Here is a 22,012-nt window from a genome sequence, read left to right as displayed (position 1 = left end):
TTGTCCTGGTTTAATAATAGCGCCCCCTTTCACTTTGCACAAGAAATTTTATTGTCACAGTGTTTCCAGAAAACATATCCTGCTAAAAATCACAGACAGCGGCATCATCTTTCTGAATAAAGATTACCAAAATGTGTTTTCAAGGGCATCCCTAGGGCTGCTGCAAAAATAAACAAACAAACAAACAAACAAACACAGAGGGGGCATCAAGTTTCATTTTCATTGTTTCTGCTTCATCACCTCCAGGCTAACTGAGTTGGGATTTTAGATCATGAAAACAGGAAGCAGAGGACATCAGTGATTTACTTTGCTACTTAAAGATGCTCATCCAAGCGACCTGCGTTCTCTCAGACAAGCAGATAATATTATTTCAGTGGTGAAATGAGTCTTCTTATTAATGGTGTGTAAACTATATATATGATGGCTGAATGCAGCTTGTAAGATAAAACGTTTTCAAGCACTGTGACTTAGTAAATATTGACTCGTCCCAGCCCCTGCACTTAAGGTGAACAGATATCGTTTAGCCAAAGAAGAATGGCTTGCCGGGGGCTCACCATCATTATTGCCATTCCCCAAGTTAGACTTCTGATTCTTGCCTGAAATTACCTAATGTTGAAAGAAGAAATGTCTCTCCTTCTGGGGACATGAATAAAACAATGGAGTAAAGAACGAAAAGAACAGAGAGGATTTGCCAACTTACTTTAAATTTGAATGCTTAGTAGTTTTAAAACAACTTGTCAATATAGCATATTTAATACACTATCAATATAACACATTTATATTGCATTTCATGTTTCTAATAGAGTGGTAGGGATTCCGGAGGTAAATTCCATATCATGGGGCCCGTACAAAATAGAGAAACAAAAGCTTCCTGGAAGTGGTTTATATTTTGCTAAAGCATTTCCATCTTCATTCCCCTACTAGAATTACAATGTAAGCTCTATGGTGGCAGGGGTTTTGTCAGTTCCACTCACTGCTGTATCCCCATGGACCAGAATAATTCCTGGGACATAGTAAGTGCTCAATAAAATTTGTTTAATATATTAATAAATCCCAGGCAGCTTGATATTCTAAGTGACCCAAATAACGATAATTTCCTTGATATATTTTTAAAATGTTTCTTGTTCCTTAATACTTTGTTTCCTAATTTAAAAACCAAAAGCCTTTCCTTCATCAAAAGCTGATTACCTTTTATCTTATCCCAATTTTCAAATAATCAATAATTTTTAAAATCTCCCATTGGAAGTTCTTTTTTATTTATGCAATATATTTTTAAAAATTGCTCGCTCTCTCTAGTATGTAACTCGATCTTTCTTCTACTTAGCATTATAAAAACAAACTAAAAACACCCTTATATGTCATCATCTCTGTTTTCACTCAATGTCAAAAGTAACATTTGTTAATTATCACCACCAATATAATCAGGAAAGTCTCTAAATATCAGGAAGTTGTCAAGCTCAAAGTGATGGAAATTCATTTTCCGAAATTTTGATTTTCACTTGAAAGCTGAAATTTTATCATTGGCAACAAATTCTATCAGTTCTCTTAAAGTGTCAGGTTCTCTTTGTTTACACGAAGATATAATAATTGACCAAAAAAATATTTTATTTGCTACATGATCACAGGTCAAAGTTGCCTCCACGTTCAGGTGAAGAAGTGAAGACTATTGACTAGCGTTAGCAATTTTTTCTTCAACATTTCTGCAAAGCTTTCTGTCCACCCTTTCAAATCACCTTGAAAATCAGTCTTAAAGAACAACCCAAGTAAAACATACTGAAGTGCTACACAGAATGTTGCATTACATAAGTGCTTCACAGCCATGAATCATTCTTCACAACAGCCCTGTAAGGTAGGATGCTTTCTTAATCATATTGCAAAAATGGACACAGTGAGGTAAAGAGAAAAGTGTGCTATGATGGGATCAACACAGATAAAATGTACTGCGGGGCCTTATACGGAACTCAAAAAGCATAGCTCCCATTTTGCAGGTAAGAATCTTGCTTCAGTGGGGACACAGCTCTCACTCCATGACAGCAATTGTCAGAGTCAAGATGGCATTATCTTATTAACAAAACATCTCTAGTGCAGAAGATACATATGCTAAGTAAAAAAAGAGTCTCAAATTTGTGGGTACTCAGATCCCAGAGAACATTCAATGTATTTTCTTTGAAAGAAACCTCATTTTCAATCCCGTGGAACTCCCACTCCACCATCCTCTTCCTCTACAAAATTTTAAAACACATTAAGCGATAGTTATTTTATTTCGCTAAATTTCTTCAGGACTACATATGTTAAAAGTGTTTACAAGACAGCTGGAACCATGAAAGGATGCTCAACATCACTAACCATCAGAGAAATGCAAATAAAAACCACAATGAGATATCACCTCACCCCAGTCAGAATGGCTATCATCAACAAGACAAATAGTAACAAGTGTTGGAGAGGCTGTGGAGAAAAAGGAACCCTCATACACTGTTGGTGGGAATGCAGACTGGTGCAGCCGTTATGGAAGGCGGTGTGGAGGTTCCTCAAAAAATTAAGAATAGAATTGCCATATGACCCAGCAATCCCTCTCCTGGGTATCTACCAAAAAAATCTGAAAACAATTATCCATAAAGACATATGTGCTCCAATGTTCATTGCAGTTTTATTTACGGCGGCCAAGACATGGAAACAACCAAAGTGTCCTTTGATAGATGAATGGATAAAGAAGTTGTGGTATATATACACAATGGAATACTATTCTTCCATAAGAAAAGATGAAATAGTACTATTTGCGACAACATGGATGGATCTTGAGATTATTATGCTAAGTGAAATAAGTCAGAGAGAAAAAGTAGAGAAACATATTTCACTGACATTTGGTATATAAAACTGAAAGCAACAAAGGAACAAGACAAACAAATAAAGAAACAAAAATTCATAGACACAGACAATAGTTTAGTGGTTACCAGAGGGGAGGGGAGGACGGGGGTGGTAGAAGATGGTAAAGGGGATCAAATATATGGTGATGGAAGGAGAACTGACTCTACGTGGTGAACACACAATGTGATCTGTAGATGACGCATTACTGAATTGTACACCTGAAATCTATGTAACTTGACTAACAACTGTCACCCCAATAAACTTCTTTTTTTAAGTGTTTACAGAGAATTTTATCTATGGACTCTTGGTGAAGAACCAAAGTAGAACAAAACCACATGAAATTTTTTCATGGAGAAGTTTAAGACATACTCCTACATGGCAGCATATAAGCACTGGGTATTTGCTCAAGACAATTATGTAGAAGAACTGGAGCTACCTGATAATATCTCACCAGAGCCATAAATCATATCTTGAGCTTTCTTTTAAGAGTACAAAAACAACTAAAAAAAAAAAGAAACCCTCATTTAATATATATTTAATATACAATTTAAAATTTGGTCTTTAATGAACAATTCCCCTTGCAATCCTTTCTCTTTTAATATTATCAGATAAAATGGCAGAACGATAAATTCCTTTCCATCTCCAATAATACCCAATAAATATACTTCTTCCTCCAAAGAAGAGTGTGCTTCCCTTGAAAAACATACAGTGGCTCTGGAATCGTTTGTTACTGTCTTAATAAAAACACCTACAAAATTAAACTTTGTAAATTATGATAAACAATTAAAGAATGTTACACAGAGAAGAACTCTTTAAAGACCAGCCTCATCACTTCTTGTTAGGTACAAAAACTAAGGTCAGGGAGGTTAAGATTTGTACAAAATCATAGTTAATGGCGGAACTCGGATTGAGACAGAACTCAGTCATAGAGCAAAAATAATATGGCCCTTCTTGCTTCTAAATGAATGTACTGGTTGCGGTCCTCATTTCTCTGGCCCAGCCACACAGAGCTTCTTCAGAAAGAGATTGTCCCTGACAGGCACAGAGAGCACGGGATACATGGGAGCTGGTGCTGCAGGAGCTCACGTAAGTTTCCTCCTTATGCCACATCAGGGACATGAAGATCAGGGCCCCTTCCTGTCCTCTGCAGCTTACACCTCTCCTTGGTAAAGAATGCCAACGCCATGACCTATCCAGTGGCACCAGGCTTTAGTATCATCCAGAAGCCTCTCTACCCTCAAATGGAAAGAAAATGTGAGCCAGTGTTTTCTCCTTGTCTCTTGTGGAGCTCCAGCAGATGCCCCAGACAAAACAGCTAAACCTTGTCTGTGACAGGATCAGAAATGACAGGAAATGCTCACAACCTTTGGGGCTACCCACCACTACAGGATGTACATCATCCTAAGAAAAGACAAATCAGCTTCAACGCAAGCGGAGTTCCTTGGGGCATTCACTGCCATTCTCACGTTGATCACAATGTACCGCTGTCCAGACCCAATCATATGATTATTATTCTGCTCAGCAATACAAGGGACAATGGGAATAGCTCACTGATCAAAACACACAAGGAGGAGGCACGTCTTCACAAGACATTCCACTCTGGGGGTGGGAGGGAGACTGAGGGAGGATACACAGCAAAATAAAAATAAGAAAGGTTAGAGAGGTGGCGAGAGAGTGGAGAAGGTAGAGTCAGGCCTGTGTGCTTCTGACTTAAAGAGTAGACAGCAGGTAAACTTCACACAGCTTTTATTACTAATTTACATCCCTGGAAACCAACAACAGATGAACTCTCTCATTGCTCAGTTCTAATACATTTCATGTTCATGCTCAGCATCAGGACACTGGGTTTGCCAAATACCAATAAACTGCACATAGTGAGGTGAGTATCAAGAATCCACAGCTACACCGTGTGCCTCCCTTGCAGCCAGGAAAGAACTCTACGTTAGGTGAGCTTCCACAAGAGGCAGCAAGCGCATGGCAGACATGCAAACTGAAGGTGACCAGTGTCCATGAGAAATGCAGTATTCCCCCATTATCCACGGAGGATACGTTCCAAGACCTCCAGTGAATACCTGAAACCACGGAGAGTACCAAACCCTATATATGCTATGCTTTTTCCTATACATACAGACTTATGATAAAGTTTAATTTATAAAGTAGGCACAGTAAGAGATTAACAACAATAACTGATAACAAAACACGACACTTATAACAATATACTGCAATACAAGGTATGTGAATGTGGTCTCTCTCTCAAAATATCTTATTGTATTCTACTCACCCTTCTTGTGACGTGAGATGATAAAATGTTGAGAGCTTTCACCTTTTCACTTAAAGGAAGCACTTCACGGCTTCTCTTGAGCATGTCCGAATTGGCGGCATCACTACTCTTGCACTTTGGAGTCATTAGTAAGTAAAATAACAGTGACTTGAACACAAACACAACGATGCAAGGACAGCCGATCGGATAACCCGGGCGGCTACAGCGTGACTAACAAGCGGGGAGTGTCCACAGCGTGGAGACGCTGGGTAAAGGGATGAGTCACGTCCTGGATGGGACGGAGCAGCACTCGCGAGATTTCATCACACTACTCGCGAGATTTCATCACACTACTCAGAATGGCGCGCAATTTAAAACTTATGAATTGTTTATTTCTGGATTTCCCATTTAATATTTTCACACTGCTGTTGACTGTAACTTCAACCATGGAAAGCAAAACCGCGTATCAGGGGAAACTACTGTATTTACTTTTTTTGTGTAAAAAATATAGAGGTGACCCCTCAGGGTGATTCATATCTATTTTTTCGTAAGGCTCATTATAAGTACTGCAGCAATTCTTACCCTAAAGGATAGTCCACAGAGTAGCTATTCTATTCAAATATTAAGGCAACCTAGAAAATAAACCTCCAGAAGTCTCTCGTCTATATCATTCTGATACTTTTTGAAATTAGTGCTTAAATACTAGGGCCCAAAACTCTTGAGCTGAAAAGTTTTGATTCCTATCAACCAGCCACCTTAGTGCCTGGGCTTCTTTCTTGGACTGTTCGAAGCTGGGTATCCACATCTCTCGCAGAGACCTCCAACGTGGAGGCAGAGATGAGAAAGCAAACACTGTAGGCTCCGGGCAACTCAGGTGAGTAACTTCTGCCTTCCATCTTTTGGGTGGTAAGCCCTGAATTGAAAGAAGGAGAAAAAATAATTAAAAATATGTCATATATAAGGAAGCACAAGTCCCATGTTCCTCGCAATAACAGAACCCAGCACATACTTTCCCTAAAGCAAATATCTTCACTCCGTAATCCCAATAGTTATATTGTTGAATATTTGAAGGAGATAGAAAATATCTAACATTTATTGAGAATATTCTGTGTACTACACATTTTGCTAGGCAATTACCACAGATTGTCTTATTTAATTCTAATGGCAAACATATTACATAGATACTACCAACCCATTTCACAGAGGTGAGAACTAAGGCTCCAAAAAGTTACACAAATTGTTCCAAACAGTACACCTAAAATTGAACCTCGTTCTCTCCAGATTCTAAAGCTTGCCCCCTTCCCCTTATTATTTGTTTGGTGATTTATTTATTTCCTTTTCCTTTATATCTCACTGCCACTATCCTCCTCCCTAAACGTGTTAGTGAATTTAATACAGTTCTTTGTATGTCTTTTTAGAAAATGTGTTTTCATTTTCTGGGCATTTATTTTTAATTTACTTATGTGTTATTACATTATATATCTCATTCTGTTTGTTACTTTCTCACCAAACATTGTTTTACATGTATTCAGCTAATCTAATCCCTTGTTTTTAATGTATTTCTACTGCACTCAGTTGTCCCCTAACCAAGATGTCTGCACAAAACAGTAACACCTGACATTTGCATGAGACCTTCCAGCTTTCAAAATCCTTGTACATGGACTTGTACTATAATGACCTTGGTCCAAGCCCTATATTGGTTTATTTCCATGGTTTCCTAACTAGTCTTCCTGATTTCACCCTTGATCTACTGCTGGCTAAACTCTGCAACTATCTGCAATGCAAAATAAAGTCAAAAGTCCTTACAATGGCCTATAAGACCCTTTCAGGATCTGGCCCTCTGATAATTTTCTAAGAGAGGGAGGAAGGGAGAGAGAAAGGAAAGAAACACGAAAGAGAGAGGAAACAAGAAAGGAAGACAGACAAACTCCAGAATAGCAGATAGAACACACCACCTAATTTCATTCCCTCCTGAAACACCATTAAAATGAGAGTAAAAGAATTATTCTAAAAAGATACTAACCTATAAAAACTAAAAGAATGGAAGAAGGTGGAAGAGTAATAAAATGTTTGAGGCTGGAAGGCAGATGGAAAAGTAGTAAATCACTTAACAGATTAAAAAAAAAAAAAAATGCATCATTGGCAGCAGTAGGATGAGCTGGAAGCAGTCTATTTTACATTGTAGAGCCCTAAAAGCTCAGAAGGCACCAGATATTCCTGGAAGTAGGAAAAAGGGCAATAAATTAAGAAGAGCTCATAGAAAGTTTGCTTATGAAGCAGTCAGATACTGAGTCCTTCCTCTTCTCCTCATGACCAGGTGTCTTCTTTCCCTTACACAACAAAAGACTAGAGGTTTATTCCCTGGAGAAATAAATCACAAGATCTTTGACCTGGAGAACAAAGTTGAGGGCAGCGGTGTGGTACTATAAACAGAAGGATTCAGTGAGCATATAAATATCAGATACTACGACCCTTTTGCTTTTTCCTATAATCCATTCCCACAGTGCTGGTAGCCAGGCCTCACAATCCAGGCAGGAAAATGAACTGTCCTTTTGGGGGGAATGTGATACGTTCAGGAGGACATAACTCAGATATTCTCCAAGGAAATCACCTAGCCAGATCACCCTACAATGACGCTCACAGCCAGTATGACCCACTTATACTTAAAACTCCCAATCAAACCGCCTAATATGAACAGGATACCAAGATTACAAATCATCTGAGAAAACTTACTAACATAAGAAACAGAAATAAGGCAAGAAGAAAATTTTAGAAAAATTAAAAGAGAGAGAAAGAGACAGAGGAGATGAGATCAATGAGTAAAAGAATCAAATACTAGAAAAGAAAACATTAAGGAATAAAAAGAAATGAAATCTTAGAAATTAGATATATAAGAGCATATATAAAACAATTAATAGAAGGGTTAAAGACAAAGTTGAGATACACTCCATGAATTAAAAGATAAAGAAGTGGGGAAAGCATTTGAATATTGAAACACTTGGAGTGGTTCTTTAACATTAGGAACAATATACAAGTATTAGAAGTTCCAGAAGAGAGGGAAGGAAAGAAATACAGATGGTGCCAAAAAAAGGTATACACATTTTAAGAAAGGAAAAAAACTGTATTAAAATTACGCTGATGGTAACCACTTTGAGCACCTCTTGTAATTGCAGAAGTCAAACATGACTTGTATTCATCTTTTGTTATCAGTATATATTGAGTATTACAATTTTAATACAGTGTTTTCCTTTCTTAAAATGTATACACATTTTTTGGCACCCTCCATATATAAGGAAATAATTTTATAAAGTTATGAATTTTCCCCAAATTGAAGGATCTCAGCTCCAGATAAATAGGGTCCACTGAGAGCTCAGCATGATGCAAACAGTCTCTTGACAAAGTACATTTTCATGAAATTTCAGAACACAGGGAAGAAGAAAGAGATTCTACAACCTCCCTAAGAGGAAAAGTCCAATTCTGAGGATCAGAAGTTAGGATGGTTTTGTATTTCTTGACAGTAACATTGGAAGTTAAAAAGCAATGGTGAGATTCACTGATAAAGGTTAACATTAGTGAGTAAAATTTAAGGAGAAAAAGAATATTTGCATTGCCTCAAAATGTCCCCCTCCCCAAATATTTGTTAATTATTGTGGTGGTTTTTAACATATGTTCATAAATTTTTTGGTATTCCTCCCTTAATGAGGTGAAGCTTAATTCCTTTCCCTTTGAGGGTGAGCTGGACTTAGCGACTCAGTTAGTGGAAATGGAAAATTAGTAACCTCACAGTGGAAAAACCTAGCAGATACCAGGAAGTGATCAAAGTTAACAGCACCAGTAACATGTCATGTTGATACCATGCAACCCTTGGTATGATGGGAAGAGAAGGGTCCTTTCACCTCTTAACATGAGAAAACAGCAGACAAACCTTATGGAGAGACATTGTACAAAATACTAACTAGCACTCTTCACAAGTGTCAAAGTTATTAAAAATAAGGAAAGAATGAACAATTGTCACAGACTGGAGACTACGGAGACATGACGACTAACTACAATCCAGTATCTATCCTGGATTTGATTCTGGAAGAGACAAAAGATATTAGTGGAAAAGCTGGTGAAATATGACTAAAGTCTGTAGTTCAGTTAAAAGTAGTGTACCCATATTAATTTCTTAGTGTTGACAAATGTACCATAGTTAAGAAAATGTTAATATTAGGGGAAGCCAGGTGCATATTAAGAAAATGTTAATATTAGGGGAAGCCAGGCACTCTATACTATATGTGTAACTCTTCTTTCTAAAATCATTTCAAAATTAAAAGTTTTTTTAAAAGGCAATGGCAAAATGCTTTCAAAATTCTGAGAAAACCTGATTCCATTTTAATAGTTTATACTCAGCTAAACTATTGCTTAAATGTTAGAGGAGAATGAAGACATTTCAGATATCCCCCGTACACCCTTCTCAGAAAGCTATGAGGGTATGATAAACCAAAACCAAAGAGCAAACTAAGAAAAAGGGAGAAAAGCATACAGGAAACAGAGATGTCAAACAAGAGACAAAGACAAAAAAGGAAATTCCCAAAATGCTGGGGGAGATGCTCTACACTCGATGTAGAGGCAGCCAGTACACACTAGAGTAGGTCAGAACACTCTGTGAGAGATTTCTTCGACAAGATGAAATTAATTGGATGCCTGGTATATTTGAACATCTTCAAAGGAGCTTTAAACAATCAACAAGGATTGAATTAGTGATAAGTACATAGAGAAATAATCAAACAAGACAATTATTAACCAGAGGGAAACAAAAAGCTGTACAAGCAAGGGAAACAAATGATAATATACTACAAGGTTCATCTCTGAATAAGAGTTACATAGTCATTATCACATAAACACTGGATATTTTAAAAAATTAGTATATAAGCATGTTATTTAGAAACACTGAGGAAATACCAAAATAATTAGCTAATTATGGTAAATGGTTACTTCTGTGAAGGGGGAAAAGTGAAAAGTAAAAGACTACTTGTTTTTTATGCTTTATGTTTTTATAATTTAAGTATAGTTGGTATACAATATTAGATTAGTATCAAGTGTACAATGTAATGATTAGAGATTTATATACTTTACAATGTGATAACATTAAATCTGGTAATCATCTTGTCTTTTGAAAAAGGACAAAGTTGCAAGATTGACACTACCTCATTTCAAGAATTATTATAGAGCTACAGTACTCATATACAGATATATTGATCAGTCCATACATATTAGCCAATTGATATTTGAAAAAGAAGCCAAGGTAATTCAATCAGGAAAGAATAATCTTTCCAACAAATGGTACAGATGTAATTGGATATCAAAGTAAACAAACCTCGATTTTTACATCATACTACATTCCAAAAATTAACTCTAAGTGGATTATAGGCCTAAATGTGAAAGTTAAAACTACAAAATTTCTAGAAGAAAACAGAAGCAAATCGTAGGGACCTTGGGTTACACAAAGATTTTTAAACAGAACACGAAAAGCATGAACTATAAAAGAAAATATTGACGAACTGGACTCCATCAAAATTAAAAACTTTACACTTCAAGACACTGTTAAGAAAATGAAAAGAAAACCCACAGACTGGAAGAATACTTTCATTAACACAATTGACAAATGACTCATATTAAAAATACATAAAGAATTCTTACAACTCAAGATTAACAAGACAACCCGATTTTCAAAAAAGGAGCAAAGGATTTAAAGAGACACTTCACCAAATAAGATATTGATGGCAAATAAGCCATTAATAGATGCCCAACATCATTAGTTACTAGAGAAATGTAAACTAAACCACTATGAGATACCACTGCACAGCCTAACTGTTAATGAATGGAACTCTCATAGAATGCTGGTGGGAATATAAGATAGAAAAACTTCAGAAAACAGTGGTAGTTTCTCAAAACATTAAACATACATCTACTATATGACTAAGCCATTCAACTCCCACAAATTTACAGACAAGAAATGAAAGCATATGTCCATACAGAGACTTGTACATAAATGCACATAGCAGCCTTATTTGTAACAGCCAGGAAATGGAAACAACTAAAATATCCATCAACAGGTGGTTGGATAAGCAAATTTTGGTATGTCCAAACTTCAGCAATAAAAAGAAATGGACTACTGATATATGTATCAACATCATGGATGAATGTCAATATTATCATGCAGAGTGAAAGAAGCCAGACACAAAGGAATACACACTACCTGATTCCATTTATATAAAATTCTAGAAAACTGCCTAAGCTTCTTTGTCAAAAGTGACAAAAAGCAGATGGATGCATGAGGAAAGTGGTGGAGAGAAGATGGATTACAAAGTGACATGAAGAAACCTTGGAGGGATGATAGAAATGTTTGTCATCTTGACTGTGGTGATAATTTCACAGATGCATGCATGTGTCAACATTAATCAAATTGTATACTTTAAATATATGCAGTTTATTGTATGTCAATTATACCTCAATAAAGCTATTATTTTTAGAAGTTTACCCCAATTCCATGAAGTTATATTTCTGATGATTATATGTTGTCTCCCCTATTTAGCCTCTGAGGACAGGGGCATTTATCAACAAATATTCTTTAACTGGTTAAAATTAACTCATTAATACTGAAAGACCTTCAATACTGAAAGACCTTCACCTACATAAATAAAGCAAACAACACTGAGAATAAGCCTACATAGATTCACTAGGTGTGGAGGACAGACTCAAAATGGCCCCCATGATTCTGCCTCCTGGTGTTCATGCCCTGTGTGATCTTCTCCCCTTGAGTATAGGTGTCACTTGTCACTTGCTTCTAACCAACAGAATATGGCAAAGATGGGAGGATGTATGTGATTATGTGCATGTGATTACATATTTAACATTGTAGCACTGGTCTTGCTGGAATCTCTCAGTCCCTGACTGGCTTTAAGAAAGTAAGCAGCCTTGTTGGGGAAGCCCACATGACAAGAAACTGGGGGTGGCCTCTAGAAGCTGAGGGCAGCTTCCAGCCTACAACTAGCCAAAAAATTGAAGCCCCCAGTCCTACAACCTCAAAAAACTGAATCTGCCAGCAAGTGTGTAAGCTCAGAAGCAGACCTGTCCCCATTAGAGCCTCCGGATGAGAATCCAGCCCTGACTGACTGATTGCAGACTTCCAGGGCACCCAACTAAGCCATGACCAGAATCCTGACCTGCAGAAACTACGATATAACAAATACATGTTGTTTTAAGCCACTACATTTGTTGTAATATTGTTTACACAGCAACAGATAACTAACACACTAGGTTTGAATGTTTATGAGAAGGAGAAGAGGGGAGAAACAGAATAGAGAAAGGGGAAATGAGTTTGATATTCAATTAGTATTTTCTACATCTAAGTACAATGATTTAAACTTATTATCAATTGCAAGATAAAAACTAATCAGAGAGGAAATCGAATTATTCAGCTTTTCTTTGGCTGAAAGACACAAAGTGAAGAAACTTGTATTTAGGTAGCTTACTTTAAGGCATGCCATATAAAAGCTGTAACTCATGTTGTAAAATAAATGCAAATGAAAACAACTGGTCTAATAGCCTTTAACCTATCAACTTTAACCTATCAAGGTATGTTTTGTTCTGCTTTTCAATAATGAGCACAGTAGCATTAGAGAATGGTAGTGAGTTCACTGAAATGCAAGCAAAGTCTTGTTATCATCTTCACTGACCACCTCTCTGGGAAGGATGAGAGCACAGTGGAGGAGAGCCTCATCTATGTTTCCTCAAAGACTCCAGAGAGAAGAACATTCAATTATACCACTTTCAGGCACTCGGAAATACAATCAATTAGCTGTTTCCATTGGAAACATGGGAATGTATGTATTCTATAGCTTTTTAAAAGCTATTTACCAATGTTGTTATACCCTCTTTTCCAGTCCCCAGTAATCATTCCAACAAGGCTTCTGGGAAGTGCAGGAGTAGTTAAGGTTTGTGTGGTTCTTTCAGTTTTCTGTGAATATAATTTCCAAGCCTGGAAAGGACTGAAATGCAGAGCAGGCAAATCATCACCCTCAGAAGATCTGTTTTCTTCCTTGACATATTTTGAAAATAAATAATTGGTATAGTGTGTGGACAATTGATATGGTCTCTACTTTCTCATGTGTTTTTGCAGTTGTATGTGTATTTTGTTTTTTGCTGTAATGTGGCCCTATAAATTAGGTCACAAAGAAAGTCATTGGAAATCAGGCTGCATTCTCTAAGAAAAATGATGTAATACTTATTATTCCTGTTGCTGACCAAGACACTCAGCTTAAAATAACTGATTTTATGAGTAAACATTTTTTATATAAAACCAGATAAAAGAAGTTACAGTTTCATAATAATTAAAATTAGTAAAATAATGTTTCAATATTTTAAATTTAAACATATACATACTTAGTACATGAAAGCCTCATATAGTATACATACAATACATAAAAATAACTCCACACACTGTTTACACTTATGCTTGACCTGAAATTAATATGCTAGCTAAAATAAACATTGAAATATTTAACAAAAATTATTCGCCTTTGGAGAATTTAGATAAAACATGACGTCTATGTGGAAGTCAGGAAAGGGTAATGAGTGATAGCCAAGTGGTATATGTGAGCCATCTCATTTTTGTAAATTTTCAAAGGTATTTGAAACTAATCTTTCCTTTTCTCTCAATAAATTACCTTTTAAAAAATTCAGTTATATATAAAGTGGGACCTTTCCTGATATAAAAGAATAAAGTACGCCAATAAACAAATGTTAAAAGCATCTAGAAATTTGAAGATATTGCTAAGAAGTTCATTTATGATAATTTAAGAAAAGAAGTCTCTCAGGGATTCTCCCCATCATTTTTTAATATTCTCTATACATTAATCATCATGTGTTCATGCCTGGAAGAGAAAGAACAAGAACCAAAGAAAGAGAGAGGTTCATTGATAACGCATGTGAAATGCAAATAAGTTTTAAAGCAGCAGCCTGTGAAAGGGAGAACCCACAGCATGGATGGAAAGGTTAAAGCATTGAGTCAGAACCATGTGGATGAGTCAGAACTTGGACATTTTTTTATTTTGTTGGCCTTCTGCCTCCTTCTGCAGCCTCCGTACGTCACTGCCCAGCACCTGCAGCATGGCGTCCTCCAGAAGAAAGAATAAAGGAGAATTTAAGGCCTTCGGGGAAAAGGACATGACAGTAAACTTCATGGTGATCCTCAAAGGATAGTAATGAAACAGTCAGCCTTCCTGCAGAGCCTGGCCTCTCTGACAGGAATGAGGAGCAGGAATGAGTCAGCTGCAACAGAAGGCTGTGGAACAGCAGAGACCATCAAGATGGCTGTCCTAGCACCTCTCTGCCAAACCTAGATTCCCTTACCTTTTCCTGAAGCCTAATGTTATCCCACACCTTGTTGCACACCATGCACTCAAATGCATCGATGTAGTTGTCTTGGTTAATGTCCTGCACTCCCCACTTCCGCTCCCTGAGAGCTGTGAGGAGTCGCTGGTTAGAGATCTCACCCTTCAGCTTCCATTCTATGTAGGCCTCGTACAGTCTGTCATCATAATCCAGCTGTCTGATGTAACTGGCCAGTTCTCTAGGGTGAGAAAATTCTGATACGAGAATGGCACTTCTGTTACTGGGAAGCCAGTCTGTGATGCTGGGGGATCCATAGTACACAGGGATCACCCCCAGTTTCAGAGGTCTCCAGAATTTCTCAGTGATGTAGTCATCACAGACCGCATTCTCAAAAGCAAGGATAAACTTATACTGTGCAATGATCCTATAGAAGCCATCGGCATCCATGGAGTCTGGATTTTTCAGCTGCTGAGGGAGATCTTTGTTCTGTAAACACTCGCCGTAGGAATCGACCTCAATGTAAGTCATCAGCTCTTGAACATAGCTGTCCCTATCTGATGGTGGGTCACAGTCTGACTGCACATACACCAGTGGAGCAAGTCTTTTTCGAAGGCTGTTTTTGGACTGCAAGGGGACCAGGTATTGGTGTGACTTCAGGACTTCTATGCTCTCCAAGTACTGAGTGGTTAGTGGCAGGTGGGAATGCCGGCTGAATGTAGCAGTGTAGTTGAACAAGGTGATGACTGGCTTGTGAAAGAGCTTATAATTGTTTTTTGGAGATTCTTCGTGAAAAAGGGCCCAGTCGTGATGGGCTTTCCGAGGCAGAGGTAAGCTATCTATGTTGAAGTCAGTACCTAGGGGAAGAAAAGAAAATATTAGTCTGTCCAAACAATTTTGGTGTTTAAGTTTGAGTCCACATAGTAAGCTTAGAATACAGAGGAGTTTGAAGTTATAAATAAAAAGCACGTTACACTGTTTGCAAAAAGTGCCTGGCAGTCAGTCATGAAGCTTTCACCCCAGAAACCGCTCCAGGGGACAATCACCAAGGAGAGGGAGCCTCTTTCTCATATAATGAAAGGGAAATGGGAGTAGTGTCTAGTCAGGTTCTACAGGGAGAATTTATTCCACTGCCTCCTGCAATTGGCTTTTCTTCCGGGAGGTGTTGCCTAAGAGAGGACACAAGAAATAAAGAGATAGACAGTTCTTAAAAAAGAAAAGAGCAAGAGGAAAGAAGCCCAAAAGGGAAAAGCAATCAGCTTGGCAGATTGATTAACTGAAAAAAGGTGAAATCATGCAAAAGTAGCCAGAACAAATATACAGGATAGATTTTTTTTAATCCAAATGATCGATTTCAACAAAGTGCAGTTAATCAATCTTAGTCAAAATGGTAGACAAGAGGCTTTTAAAAACGAAAGAGCTGATAATAGCACTATGTTACAGACCACTGCAGGACGGACATGAATTAACAAGCACATCGAGAAATAAAGAAGGCATAACAGGATTATAATTATAAGTGATTCTAGCTTCCACAGGATTAATTGGGAAGCCTTTGAAATATGATAATGTGCAGACAGAAGTGATGGATGTGGTAAGCGATTGTTTCCTGACTGCATGGGTGGAGACCCATTCAGGAAGAATTTATTTCTAGAACTGAAAAAGAAGAATTAAGAGAATATCACAATATATAATACACAATTTCTAAAGTGTTCCTGACACTGATGATTTTGTGGCCCCTGATTTGTATTTTTTAAATGTAAGAAAATAGAAAACAAAATCCATCTTCCAGCACCCACTGGGGAAAAAAAACACCAAAAAAAAAAATTGCTTCTAGCAGAATAAAACATATTCTCCAGTAGAATTCATAAAAATTAATAATTAATGACAGTGCACACTCTCTCAAATAAACATATACTCTTTGAAGTCAACAGTACATCAATGAGAAATCAATTAATCAAGAAAGGCTTTTAAAAAATTAAAGATCAAATAAGATTATGTTGGGGACATATACTAAGCACAGAGAAATTGCTGAAGAAAGTATTACTGTTTTGATAACAAGCTTATTCTCAATGATCAGGAATGAAAGACTAACATCTAAAAATGGTTATATGTTTGTTTCTTTGGCATTTGCTACTTTTGACTTTTAGCATCAAAAGGAATATTCATCCATACACCTGAAATGTAATGGCATATAGAATTGGTCAGCAAAAGTTAAGAGAGAAACATGAGGACATAAAAGAGAAGAGAATCTTAGAAGAAAGGCGGCTTATTACATTGAAGTGGTTGCTGCTCAAAAAGGTTCTAGGCCGGTCAAGTGGCCAATGATGGGAATTGGAACCCAGAAACTTCAGTTAGAACATAAAGTTTCCACCAAAGGCACAACAGAGAATCAAGGCCATCTATCTAGGAGAGGAAGAACTATAGTCCAATCCATGGGAATCAGAGGCAAGGACCACACTGTAAGACTAGAGACTAGAGGAGATATGATTAAAACAAAAGTGTATCTAGAATTAACTCAGGGATCAGATCCGCTCATTGTTATGTGGCACATTTGTGATTCACAATGTGGCTCATCCTGGGTGCCACAGCAATGATCCAAAATGCAGGACAGAGAAGCAGAAAGACACAAGGCCTGCCTCCAGTGCTTCAGTGAATGGAGAGGGCCTGGGTTTCATCTCTGCTTGTCTACATCAGTAAAGTACAGAAAAACTAAAAATGGTTGTGTCTAGACCTTTTCGAGGCCACTATCTAGTTCTGTCCAGTTTGTGCTGATAATAGAAATGGGACTTGAAACAGGTACTAGTTATAATGAGCCTTTTATTCATTACATAATAACTAGGAGATAAGGGCTAACAAGCTCATTATACCTTGAGCCAAGGTGCTATTGGAACCCTGATGGTGGAAGGACAGGGAGAAGGATATTGGGTCCCTCCTTCTGCAATCTGCAGTAGCAAAAGAGCCTGCAGAATCTAAGCAAGAAACATTTATTTATATGCCTGTGCTAAAAAGTAACCCAGTTTTTTTTTTAATGAGAGTATGAGTTTCTCATACATCATCTGAATTTCGTTTAATTTATAGGAGTGAGGCTCTATATCTTTAATAGTGAGGGAATGCTTCTTTAATAGGGCAGAAAATTAAAGGGACCTAACTTTCCAGAAACATTTCCCATTATTTGCTGTCTTAAAATGTACTTCCTAGTAAGTTCCCTAAGATACACACGCACAATACACAGATACACACACATATACACATTAAAATAGGTTTTCTATATTCTTACAAGTTAAAATCCTCTGGGGAAGATCTTTTTAATAATAAAAAGTCATTTTTTCCAGTGAGTTCCTCCCCTAAGCCTAGAGCTTCAGATGGTAAACACTCAAGAATATTGAAATTAGAACCATAACAAACATAGAATACTTCACTGAGGATATCATGGCCTACAATAAAAGTATTAAAAATTCTAAAAAGTATTAGATGTGGTTCAGGAAACGACTGAGTAATTTAGCTCTCTCCAATCCCAGGGCAATGCCTACTATAACAAGAATTGTAACTGGAGTCTTTAAAGAAATAAAAATCAATTAACCTATGGTAAAGCAAAAAGCAAAAAAAAAGTTACTAACTTGCTTGTGATTGGTTCACTAGTCATCTTCACTGGCTCTTCCATTTAACAACTTCAGATTCAAACTTTCTTTCTCTAGGTTATTTTGTGTTTACTGAATACTGACAAATTTATTCATTCCTTTAAATGACAGCTGACAAATAGATCTTAAGCACTAAAGTGCATTGTAAAGGAAATTGCAAGTTGGAATACAAGTGGAATAAAATTAATGCTGGCAAATGATGCCAGACTGCTGACCATGGAGATTAAACCTGAAACAGCAGATAAGCAGAAGAGCCACAATGTTTTATGATTCTCCTTTTCTTTTCTTTTCTGTGCTCCTTTTCTTCTCCAGGGGCACATATCTTCTTCTGTAGTTCCCACACAAACTGGTGAAAACAAACAGAAGAAGGCAATATGTGTTACGAATCCCACTCTACTAACAAACCTTGAGTCATGTGTCTGGAGCGACAAACCCCTGGTGAGGACGAGAATTTTCAGACCGGCTAATGGTAAAGAACAAGAAAGATCACAGGCCCTGCTACAATGTTGATTCTGTTGAACAACTCACTCTTGGCGCCCCTAAGTGCACCCACAAAAATGTTACCCAGCTTAAACCCAGTCCACTCGGGAAAATGTCATGCCTGAATTAGAAACAAAAAAAATGTTCCCATAAAATGTCCTCCAAATACAATTTCTGTTTTTAAAAAGAACCACTACCATAAAACTGTGTCCCATAAAATGTGGTCCCACAGAAAAATACCCCAATAGAGGGAACTAAAACTTTTGAGGAAAAACAGTTTATGTGAAGGGGCTATCTTATATATTACCATCTAACATTTGATAGTTCATTGCCACTTTTAAAGTCATTTTACACTAATTTTCTTGACTTACCCATACAACCCGATAAAGTCATTTATTTTCTCTAAGGTTCTGAGGGTTAACTAAAAATGTGGAAGAATGGTGTCAGTAGCTGCGTAGGCTCCTATTACCTCAGGCTAAATTCTAACCAATTTCATGCCACATATGTGCCCCTGAGGATAGCCTGGCCCTAGCCAATTCAGAGAGACTTTGGCAGGCCTCTTAAAATGCTCTCATACTAACTTCTAGACCATCATCTCTCTTCATGAGTCCTTTCACCTGTCCCTTAATCAATTCTATGTCACAGAGCCCCCTCAATTATACAAGTTATAGCCCTCTCTCCATTCTACATGTTCAATTAGGCATCTGTCCATTCAATCCCACAGCCTGGAAATGTCTTGAATCTTCTTACTGAGCCTTGTGTTACCGGCCAGTCAATAACTTTGCAGCCCTTTCCTAACAGTGCAGGGCCTGAGGCAAGAGTACAAATAGAGTCCCGTGCACCATATGCCTAAACATTTAAAGGCTATAAATCAATTTAACAAGCTGTTAAATGTTTTATCCTTCTACCTTAACATATATACATTCATGATTTTGTTTAAATGTGCAAAGCCACAGTTCACGCCAAATAGGGATAAAGTATTCAAAATTAACATTGTTTTCTGCCACAATTCATAATTCTCTCTGGGGGCTTGGCATGGGGTGAAAAGAGGAGAAGGGAGAGGATTCGCCCTCGCTGGCTGACTCACCCTCACCTAATCCCTCAGACCTCCCCTTGCGTTTATGTAGGACGACCACAGGTGAAACACCCATTTTCGGTGGAAGTTCACTCATGGCCTGGTCTGGGTCTTGCCCCTCCCGCTCCCATGCTCCAGGGGCCTCATGAGGCACCTGAGTGTGTTGTCTCTAAGGTTTCTTTTCAGCTGAAAGAGTCACCACCAGTCAATCTCTGCCCCCATCCCTGCCAGCATCAGCTCAAGTCCCTCAGAGGAACCTGTGGCTAGAGCGCCAGGTTCAAATTCTGAACTTTCAGATTCCTCAGTGCTCCATGCTAGAATGTAGTGGTGCCTGGCCCCCTTTTCCTTCTACCCCTGGCTCTGTCCCACACTGTGAGGGATGCTGTGTTTATGACATGGACACCTCAATCTTCAAGGTGAAGGTGCATCCTGACAGACTCCATCTCTGACCAAACTTCAGCCAGGCTCCTCTGAGCCGTCTTCTCATTATGCTTCAACTTTGGCCTGGCTGGCACCCTGCCCTTGGCCTGCAGAGGCCAGTTTCAGCAAAGAAAGTTGCTATGTTGGTTTAGCGACAATCCCCCCACCCTTGGTATCTGATCAAGTTCCTCATCCCCCACACTTGATGTCTAAGTCCTTGGCCTGCCTTTAGCAAGAATCCTCCTACCTTGATATCCTCTTAGTAATTTTCTATCCATTCTGCTTGTTGGCTATAAATCCCCAGCTGTCTTTGCTGTATTCAGCTGAGCTCAGGTCTATACTGAAGTTTCTGTCCTTTATTACAGTAGCTCAAATAAAATCTGTTTTGCCATTTTTAAGAAGTTTCCAGTGCAACATTTTTCTTTTATAGTTCATACCTTTGCAGTCACCCCTGGCCAACCTTCAAGCCCAGTTTGCCCTTCGGAGAATAAAACAAGGAAGTAACCAGTGCAGGCTCTGAACGTAGGCTCCACTTTGGCCTTGGTTGCAAGGAATTCTGGGGTCCTGGTACTTGGCGATTATGTTGTGTGGGGGCAGAGCGGGGGGAACATGTGACTGTGGCCCATGGACTCATAGCAGCTGGAGGAAGGCCAGAATAAACTCCCCTTGGCCAAATCTAAATGTTCCATTTTTCAAATTTAAGTTGCCACTCATCCTCCCCAAGCAATGGTTACTTGGCGACTAGAATTCTTGCTCTACGCGAAACAGGGATCTGGTTTAGGTACCTTTTGTGGTTTCTTCAACCAAGGGTACAAATTCAGAGATTTTGTATGTTACACTCTGTATGGTACAAGGCTGAGACCCTGTAAACATCATTTCTTAGGATCCCAGGCCACCTGGCTTGCAGTTAGGTCCTGCCAAGGGGAGCAGTGTAAGAAGTTAGAAGTCAGCGGGAGAGAAAGAATATCTTCCTAAAGCTTCTCACGTAGCAGAGAGAGCAGCAGCGCAGGGGACTGTGATCACACCAGCTGGAGTGGAGACAGGGGTCCTGTGGACAGTGGTGACAGCCACAGTGGCAGTGGCAGTGGCCTGGGAGTGCAGGCTCATGGCTTCCTGCTCACCTCCAACAGTGGAGCCTTGGAGACCAGCCATCCTGCACTTTGGGTAGTGATTTCCCCTGTGCTTCTCTGACCAGGGAGTGGTAGCGCTTTCCTGTTATTCATTTTACATAACCTTCCCCCTCCCCCTTTTCCTCCACTAGCCCTTCAACCCCTTTGTAATCAATTCCCATAATAAATTCCCACTGTTTGAAAAACCTGGAATAATTTGTTTTCCTATCAGACGATGATTAATACAGAAGCCCATTTCAAAAGCTTGGGATTGCAACTTATTCCAAGTTGTGTTGCAAGTTTTCTCTTGCTCTCTTGCTCCTTGATTCTTCTAAAAATATGATTTTTCTTCACAATTCTTCTGCCTTATTACCGCCGTCCCAGATTCCTATTTTTCCCCTCAGAGAATCACCTTTCTGTTTATTTCTTTCAGTCCATCTGGTGAAAACGTGGAAGCAGAAAAAAAAAAATTCAAGTCTCCTATTTAAGAAGGAAAAATATAAACTCACAAAATGAGATTCCCTTTAAGAAAGGAACCATCAAATTACTTGAAACCAATAGCATATTCTTCATTCAGGTACTGTGTTACAAATTCCTTCTTTGAGCTGCTAATTAAAATATACAGAATACTGATGACCCAGGTAGGAACAAAGAATGTAGTGGAGGTGAAGGTCTTCAATAAAACTGTATTTGAGTACATTCTAAGTTTTATCACAAATTACAAATCCTCTCCACTGTGTGTCTTGACATTTAATGTAAAAAGAGATAAAGACTTTCTTGTTGCTAAAAG

At 38.2% G+C, this 22,012-nt stretch overlaps 1 protein-coding gene across 3 annotated transcripts in view; it reads right to left on the bottom strand.

Annotated features, from left to right (window-relative positions):
- Positions 1-5,495: 5,495 nt before the first annotated feature.
- POFUT3 (protein O-fucosyltransferase 3) overlaps positions 5,496-22,012 on the bottom strand; it is a 75,508-nt gene continuing 58,991 nt past the window's right edge. For 2 of the 3 annotated variants that reach the window (XM_019743190.2, XM_019743189.2), the window contains exons 4-5: positions 14,522-15,357; positions 5,496-6,038 (exon numbers count right to left, since the gene is read on the bottom strand). In XM_019743190.2, the coding sequence (XP_019598749.2) occupies positions 5,814-6,038; positions 14,522-15,357 (1,061 nt within the window). In that variant the 3' untranslated portion in view covers positions 5,496-5,813. The remainder of the gene's footprint in view (positions 6,039-14,521; positions 15,358-22,012) is intronic. The other variant, XM_074329676.1, reaches the window with a different exon arrangement.

The sequence above is a fragment of the Rhinolophus sinicus genome, linkage group LG04 (assembly GCF_036562045.2).
Source record: "Rhinolophus sinicus isolate RSC01 linkage group LG04, ASM3656204v1, whole genome shotgun sequence".
NCBI classification, from domain to species: Eukaryota; Metazoa; Chordata; class Mammalia; order Chiroptera; family Rhinolophidae; genus Rhinolophus; species Rhinolophus sinicus.
Note: the sequence above shows the minus strand (reverse complement) of the source record. Positions and strands in the feature narration are given on the sequence as shown.